This window comes from Puntigrus tetrazona, chromosome 6, assembly GCF_018831695.1.
Source record: "Puntigrus tetrazona isolate hp1 chromosome 6, ASM1883169v1, whole genome shotgun sequence".
Taxonomy (NCBI): Eukaryota; Metazoa; Chordata; class Actinopteri; order Cypriniformes; family Cyprinidae; genus Puntigrus; species Puntigrus tetrazona.
Window position 1 is genome coordinate 25,067,470 of NC_056704.1, and position 8,657 is coordinate 25,076,126.

General features: G+C 36.4%; 1 protein-coding gene across 1 annotated transcript; it reads right to left on the reverse strand.

Annotated features, from left to right (window-relative positions):
- Positions 1 to 430: 430 nt before the first annotated feature.
- pigu (phosphatidylinositol glycan anchor biosynthesis, class U) lies at positions 431 to 7,927 on the reverse strand. The gene is made up of 12 exons (XM_043242941.1): positions 7,773 to 7,927; positions 7,127 to 7,191; positions 6,991 to 7,050; positions 6,747 to 6,809; positions 6,537 to 6,646; positions 6,330 to 6,430; positions 5,098 to 5,195; positions 4,857 to 5,011; positions 4,287 to 4,430; positions 4,077 to 4,201; positions 3,126 to 3,268; positions 431 to 2,457 (listed from the first exon to the last, which is right to left on the reverse strand). Exons 1-12 carry the CDS (start codon positions 7,900 to 7,902, stop codon positions 2,344 to 2,346), a joined length of 1,308 nt encoding a protein of 435 aa, XP_043098876.1. The 5' UTR covers positions 7,903 to 7,927; the 3' UTR covers positions 431 to 2,343.
- Between the last annotated feature and the right edge of the window lie 730 nt (positions 7,928 to 8,657).

Here is an 8,657-nt window from a genome sequence, read left to right on the forward strand (position 1 = left end):
TCAGTGGGAACGGTGCTAAATCTTTTCGTTTCGATCGACAGCTTTAAGTAATAATGTGCTTTTTTTAACTGCACTTAATCTGGTTTGAGTGTCATCTGTCCGCAAGTCTTACAACGCTTCCATTGACATTATAATCTGTGGTAACATTTTTTGCGGCATTTGAAGGTATTTCATAACTACAAAATTCTTTCGCAAAGCCTATAGCTTCTATAGAATACATAGGAAACCTCAACCTTTGCTAAGAAGTCTATTCATTAGTTCAATCTTCAAGTCACGCTTTCAGCAATGGTATGTACGTACATACTCGAACTGGGACCAACAATACTTGCTGACATGGGAGATTATACTTCTTGTTTCTGCAAAAAAAACCCATGACAGGCTTAATTTAAATAGCACTTTTTCATTAAATCATGCGCTTTAACGAAACCAAACAACTTAGAAATAATCTTTATTGGCATTTAATCACCACATAATTTATAAATCATTTCAAATCAGTGTTATGACATCCAAAATGGCCCACGCTTTCCTTTCAGGCTCAAAGGGGAACCAGCTTAATGTGAAAAAGAGGTCAAGTAATGCGTAATACTTCAGTGTGCGCATTTCTGAATCGCTGGTAGGTTACATTTTATTTAATCACCAACTTAAGAAAAACATTCCCTGCAGTCCCATCTCAAATATGTGCAGGAGAGAAGCCCTTAATCGTACCAACCACAGACATATTCACATTTTTCAGGCCATTCAAATGTTTCTAACCTGATATCAAAAAGCACATTTATGAACTTTAGTCTGTTGATCGTTCAAAGTAAAACAGAGTAGAAAAATTAATAATAATAATAAAAAAAAAAACAATAAATAATTCCCATGAGGATTGAAAGAAAGGAAATGGTACTGGCTAGTACAACAACTGCTCAAAATGCTCGAAGTCATAGTTTCGATCAAAAGGTTGTGTATTATACTACCAAAAAAAATGTCTGAATCAGTCTTTCTGTCCAGAAACAATATCTTAACTGTGTCGAAACAAAATAAATTTACTTTAAAATTGTACAGAATATAAAACATTTGTTTACTGATGTTTTTTATCTTGTTTTTCTGCCAATGTGAGAGAAGCAAACAGAAAATGTTTTATCTTAAATTTAGTATCAGAGTAATGTATTTTTTCCCCCGCTAACAGTCTCTTGGTTAATATACATCATGATATAAAATACTGTAATTGTTAGTTTAACATTTAACCGCAAATTTTAGGAAATCCTTTATAAATGTAATTTAAGGTCAACAATGTAGAGAGTCAGTGCATGTAGAAATAAAATGGCAAGCATATGTATGTAAACCTTCAGCATCTACATCCTTATGACTTTAGAGATGACTTCCGCACGCTAGAATTTGAAACAGCTGACCTCATTATCAAAGCCACCCGGATGTTTGCGTCTTCTTACCTGACCAAAGGGCGGACTATTAGAAAAGTCTGGAAACAATACAGGCAATGGAAAATTCCACCATCTAAGCACTAGAAAGAAGGTCTACCCACCAGAGGGAGGGATTATACAGGTGTGCAGTAGATAGGTTGACATGTCCTGGTGTTAGATAAACAGCACGGAGCAGAGTAAATCCAGGCTGTTAATTCGTAACGCCAAAGAAATCATAAAGCATAACGATAAACCCAATTCAAACCAGGGCCAATTTATAAATACATTTGCAGTGCAGTTTAATCCCTTATTTTGTAAGAACACAAACAAACAAAAAAGTACCGAATCTAAATATTTAAGCAACTCTTACTCCTCTTGCATTATTAAGAGCGGTTAAAAAAACCAACATGAGCATTTGAACATCTCCACCTCTTCACTCTCTGATAAAAACGTCCACAAACATGCCGAAGGGTCTTCGGTTTTGGCCCTCTGAAGTCGACGCTTAGGCGATCACTCCACATTCACGTTATGCCCTCTTCTGACCACGACTTCAAACTGCACTCCAGCCAAACAACCTCACTTTTTTCCAATGGAGTTTAATAAGAAAAATAAATCCTTTGAAACAATGAAAGACAAGCAAATCAAAAGCGAAAATCACTTTGCACCCACCTCATGGGAGCCAAAATGGTAAAGTTCTGTATCACCTTTAGTCAGCCCCCATTATCAGAAAAAGTCTGGTACAAAACCGCTTTGGTCCAACATTCAAACGTGAGGTAAAGCGCTCAAATGTGCAAAAGGAAAGTAACTGGGGAAAAAATGCAAAAAAGGCATATTGAGGTGAGAGAATAAAAAAAAAAAAAAACGTAGTGTGAATGGGGAAAAAACTAATATATGAGGGTGTGAGGCAGTCCGTGAGATCTCCGAGTCCTGCGAAAGAAGGTCACTTTAACACTAGAGTGGCTTCAGTGCCGTCTTTCTTCTTCAGATAGAGGCCGTGTGTCAGGTGATGTTCTCGACGCAGGTAGGCGTAGAAATAGTCCGATACCAGGAGGATCTGTAGTGGTGTGAACGCACATGACATTAGCGCATGTAATCTGTCAACTTTGTAAAGTGCTCATTAAACGCACGTCTGTTCTGGAGGTCAAACTGACAAATCCCAGACTTCTAGTGTCTACTAAAAGATGGGATCTGTTCCAAGATTGTGAAGCAAACGCGAGATGCACGTGCCTCACGGGTCATGCGGGGCGTGCCGGCTCTCCTAGTGAACCCAATACGAGACTATTTAGCTGAAAGTAATACAAGTTAATGAATAATGAAACCTCGTTCCTACATTGATTTTTCCACTCACAATTTGTCAGCCAAGTAGTTGTAAACACTATCGTAGCGGAGCCCGTCAAACATCACAAACTAAGAGTGGAAAACCGCTGCTATCTGCCTTTATTTTACTATCTGTTTGGCTAGTTATTCAACAGCCTTTCTTTCTGTCATCTTTCTTGCAACCTGACACCAGGTTTTGTGTATTACCTCCACGAGTTACAGGAAATACTTGGCATGACAGCTTTTGTCACGGTCTGATGAATAGTGTCTGACTCTACTTTGAGGCAAAGAAGAAACCATTTTTTGTTAACGTGGAAACCCGTTGATTAAAGCGTGAGCAAATGGACAACGCGCCACCTGTATTTCTGTTTAGTTGAAATGGCTTATCAAGATTGGAGCCTTTACCTGTCCAAAGTTGAAGAGCAACGTGATGGCATAGTAGAAATTAGAGTTAGCACTGCCAGCGTATATCCACAGATGCCAGAGAACAGGGAAAAGAGCGGAGCATGCCAACAGCACGCACGACACCAGAAAGATGTTCCTCAAAACTGAAATAAAAAGGAGAAAGAAATGGAGAAAACGACTTTCTACAAAAAATGCATTTTTTTAGAATTCAGCTGATTTCAGTAAGAAGCCTGCTAGAATTCAGCTTTGTCCGGTTGCACAAATACAAACCGAGTGCGTATCTATGCTCAGAATCTGCATCGGATGATCTACATATCTCCACATAATTTCAATGGAAGTCATTCACAAGATTCTACAGATATATACTGCACAGTAAAACTTTGTGAAATATTATTTCACCTTAAAATAACTTTAATACTTTTGTAGAAAGAGTAATACGTTTTTTGGAAACTTATAAGACGATATTTATTTAAAATGTTAAACTTTAGCAACATAAAAAAAAAATGTATGGTCCTTTTAATTCATTTAATGTTGCTGAATAAAAGTATTATTTTCTTTACAACTATTTCTTCCTGACTTGAATAGCAGTATATTGAAATATGTAATGCATTAGTGAACACATTCATAAAAAAATATTAATTCTAAACACTTTAATATAGCTAAAGACCTCTTCATTCATGTGTTTTAGCTTGTATGTGATACTTTTAACCTTTTAAAATTGTTAAATAATTTTCTAAGAAAATTAAAAAGGACAACCTCATATTAGAATAAATAACAATTCTTCTCTAGAATGATAATGTGACTTGACTTTAACCACCTGCCACTGACTAACAATAGCAAGTAGCAACTGGTTCATGGTTTAAAAAAAGGACATGCCCTTTGATATGCCCTGCTCCGTTTTCTCGCCTCAATAGCAAATCAGTCAACATGTTCAAACGAACGGCTACTCACATCGGTAAAGGTGACTCCAGGCTGGCAAAAATGCCATGTAGAGGGCGACGTCTCCCACAGTAGGGTACGACTTAAAGATGGAGATGATGGCAATCTGCATGAAGATGAGGAACACTGGATGCTCCCTGTTTGATTGAATGGTTTACTCATAAGAATGCTTTTCAGGCTAAACGAACACACTGCTCATGTTCAGATGCATGCAGAACCTACTTGAGCTTGATGGAGAGCGGGATGGTGTAAAAAAAGACATTGATCTGAAAGACGCAGATGAAGAAGAGGCGGAAATGCTCAAACATCTCTGCAAAGAAGTACCAGAAGAGTCCGATGTTTGGAGTCAGGTCTGGAACAGAAAATCTGTGGAATGCACACACAGTAAATATCTGACACTGGACCACAAAACCAGTCATTTCTTTGAAACTGAGATTTATATATAAATAAGATTTCAACTCATGTATGTTTTGTTAGGATAGGGTAATTTTTGTCTGAGATAACTATAACTATAGAGAAAATCACCTTTAAAAGGTATCCAAATGAAGTAATGCATATGACTAAGATTTAATTTAGATATATGGTAAGCAATTTAAATTATATATACATATTTATATATATTCATGGAACCTGATCTTTACTTAATATCCTAATGCTTTTTAAATGTATAATTTAAAAAACCCATGCAATGTATTTTTGGCTACTGCTGCCAATGTACACCATTGACTTAAGAGATTAAGGGTCACATATGTATTTGCAAATAAAGAGAGTGGCGTATGAATGCTGACTGACATGAATCCATAGACGGAAGGGATGAAGTCCCAGGAGCCTAGGAGGAAGAAAGAGAGTCCAGTGATCACCACCAAACTGCCCACATATATGAACGCATACTGAAGAGTGAAGAACCAGAAACTGCTCCTCCTCAGGTTCACCGGGATATATAACCTCTGAAAGAGACAGAGAGAGAGAGCCAGAGGTTTTATTTTGGCTGTCAGAGCAATGCATCTGCATTAGTCTGAGTTCAGACTCTCACCTGCAGGAAGAATAGAAGTGCGGGAGCAAACAGGGTCAGGGGATAGATGGACTGATATGTAGCCAAGGCCAACAATATCCCACTCAACAAGGCACTACCTGAAGACATCACAGTAAACCACAGACAATTACTTAACATAATTCTAATAAATAAGCCATATATGAGCAGCTGATCGTTTCTTAAAGGAATAGTTCACCCAAATTTTTTTACTCACTTCATTTCTTTTCTCTGCTGAACACAAAGGAAGATATTTTGAAGAAAGCTTGTAGGTAGGAAAAAAAATGCTATGGAACTCAAAACAGCCTGGTTAAAAACTTTCTTCAAAATACCTTTCTTTGTGTTCAGCGGAAAAAAGAACTTCATACAGGTTTGAAACTACTTGACGGCGAGTAAATGATTACAGGATTTTTTTTGTTTTAATAAAGACTGCTGATGCTAAATGTGTTTTTGATGATGCGCATTGCTGATCTTTGTGAAACGTTCACTGAGGTGTTTCATAACCGTCACTACTTTTGATTATACATTGACTACATCACAATTTGCATATTATTCACAGGTAAAAGATTTATTTGATTAAAATAAAGTAAAACTACAATACTGTGAAATATTAACACTTTTTCATTTGAATGTTTGCAAATTTAATTTATTCCTGTGGCGCAAAGCTGAATTTTCAGCATCATCACTCCAGTCTATAGTGTCACATGATCCTTCAGAAATCATTTTTAATTTGACGCTAAAGAGAACATTTTATTGTGTAAACAATTTTTTTTTCAGGGTTTCAGAGGACTTGAAAGTTCAAAATAACATTCATTTGGATAGTTTGGGTTTAAATAAATAAAAATAAAAAAAATCTAAATACCGCCTTTAAATTTGTCCAAATGAAATCCTTAGCAATGCATATTACTGTACAAAAAATATGTTTTGATATATGTACAGTAGGAAATTTACTAGAGATCTTAAATGGAACATCATCTTTACTTAACATCTTTAAGTAAATAATAATAAAATAATGGAAAAATGGGTAATTTTGACCCATACAATGTTTTTTTGGGTATATACCTGTGCTACTTATGACTGGTTTGTGGTCCAGGGTCACATTTATTTTTGCCCCCTTAACTTTTGAACACTAGTGTACACAAACAATACAAGTGAGTCTAGGATAGTAGTAGAACAATGCAAATCAGAAGGGTTACATTTTGGCCCACCATTAAGTGTACAAAGGGAACACTCACCTTTTAATGTACAGAAAATGAAGAGAGCAATAATGGCATTGTTCAGTCCACAGGTTGACTTTGCCACACAAGACAGGATGGTGAAGGGGTTTAAGAGATAACTGGAAGACAATTAGGCAAATTAAAAAAAAAAAAAAAAGTTTTTTTTTTTTTTTTTGTGAAAAACATGACAGCATGATCTTGATTTAAAGCCTGCTCAGAACTTACAACATGGCAACCTTGAGGGGGACGTAGAACATTTCCTTCGGAGATCGGAGGAGCTCCAAACAGTCGGCGGGATACCGGTCCGATTCCAAGGCATACTTCTGTTTCCTAAACTACAAAAGCGAACAAATGTTTAAAACATAATACTGATTTAATTAAATAATAGCTTCTGGAACATGCACAGATATCAACAGAATACAAGCTATAACTTACCACGTTCTTGTTATAAGTCTGAATTGAGAAATAAAGAGTCACCGCTGTGATTCCATCTGCTATCTGGTGACAAACCATTACACGAGTACGTTTACATGTGCACAAGTGTATGCAAAAACACAAATGTAATACATATAAACTATGATTTCAATTCACAGCAACCCTGGAAAACTGAATGGTAAATCAGATTAGGGATCGCTGCTATTAATGATGTAAAAAAGCAAGAAAGACAACCACTACTTACTATAAAAACAATCTCTGCATAGTCGACCATAAAATGAAAGAGGTATATCATAAGGGGTGTCTGGAAGAAATAAAAAGAACAATTAAACACATCAGAGATTAAAAACGAATCAAACACGAAGTAAAACAGAACTTACTTCATGAAACACATCTCCTGAGTAAGGCGAGACCCCCAGATCCAACAAGGCAAGACCCTCTACAACTGTTTAATTCAAAAAACAATGATATTATGCATTTAACAGCTAAAGAACTTAAAGACATTTCCCACTGAATGCAGAAGTCATTTGAAGTGAAGCCATAGTGAAGTGAACACTGCTGTAACTGAAACAGGGCTTTAAGGGTTTATCTGCTGAAACAACGCCCAAAAATCCCATCATTTCAAACAGGACTCCAGTTTAACGATATTTGTCAGACTGCGTAAATATAACATGGTTGTTAGATTTAAAATGTATTTAATGTAGGATTAAATTGAGAACAATTCGCACTAATGCAATCCATTCAATACAAGGCTTACTGGAAACAGATGAGCTGTGTGCCACAACAGGATGTGGAGTTCAAAATCTGCTCATTTCATTAATGCTGAATTTTTTAAATCAGACACGCAATTAAAAAATAATGTTACTAACAATAACTGATGTAAAAACAAGGCGTCATAACACGAAGCGCTGAAAATATATTTAATGCATGTCTTCATTTGACAGCTCAGCAATGCTGCTATATAGGAACATACCATCAGTATACAGAATTCAGAACTACCATACAGAAAAAAAGACATAAACATACCTCGCTTCCACGCATTCAAAGGCGACACCACCTCGACCCTCTCTGAAATTATTTCTGCCAAGCTGGATCGGAATAAAACGGCTCTTATTGTAACAGCCACTATCAGCAGGAGAGTTAAAGGAGCCGCCATTTTTGTCGCGAGGAAAAAGCTGTCAGCGCGGTGCACTCTGGGAAACGAAGTTCACCGTCACCTTCCTGCTCAAACGTTCATGAGAGAAGGAAACGGGATGCTTTAGGTAGTTAGGGACAGGAATGCACGAGAACAGATGAAAGATTTCATTTCACAAATGACCTTATATTCCTTGCGTTCATTCATTTAACAACAGAGCGAAACACAGCGAATAAAACATGAGTGTGTGTCCAACTTTAGCCCGTCAGTCACTGCTCTTACAGATTTCATTTTTCATTATCGTATTTCTTCTTTATACTATTCTCCGTTGCATTTAGTGCTATTTATTGTTTACCATTTAAGTTTTTTGTGTTGTTTACAGTCTCTCTCTCTCTCTCTCTCTCTCTCTCTCTCTCTCTCTCTCTCTCTCTCTCTATATAAAGTAAAAAAAGTAAAATGATTGTTAAAAAAAGTCTAAATTAACAATCTGCCAGTAGGGTAAGCAAAATGATCCCATTTTCCTACAAGTACAGAATGCATCTGTAGAGAATTAGAGAGAACTATCCTTCTCACTACATCTAAAAGTGCTTAGTTAAAATAATAGCTTTTCATCATAAAAAAATCATAATATGTTTAATTTGTAATGTAGGCTGGTTTGTAAGGATGATCGTATCACATATAAATGTAAAAAATGCTATAAAAATATATAAAATACTAACATGTGGTGCAGGATTTGAAACCAACCACAAGATGGCAGTGGATGAACACTCAATAGC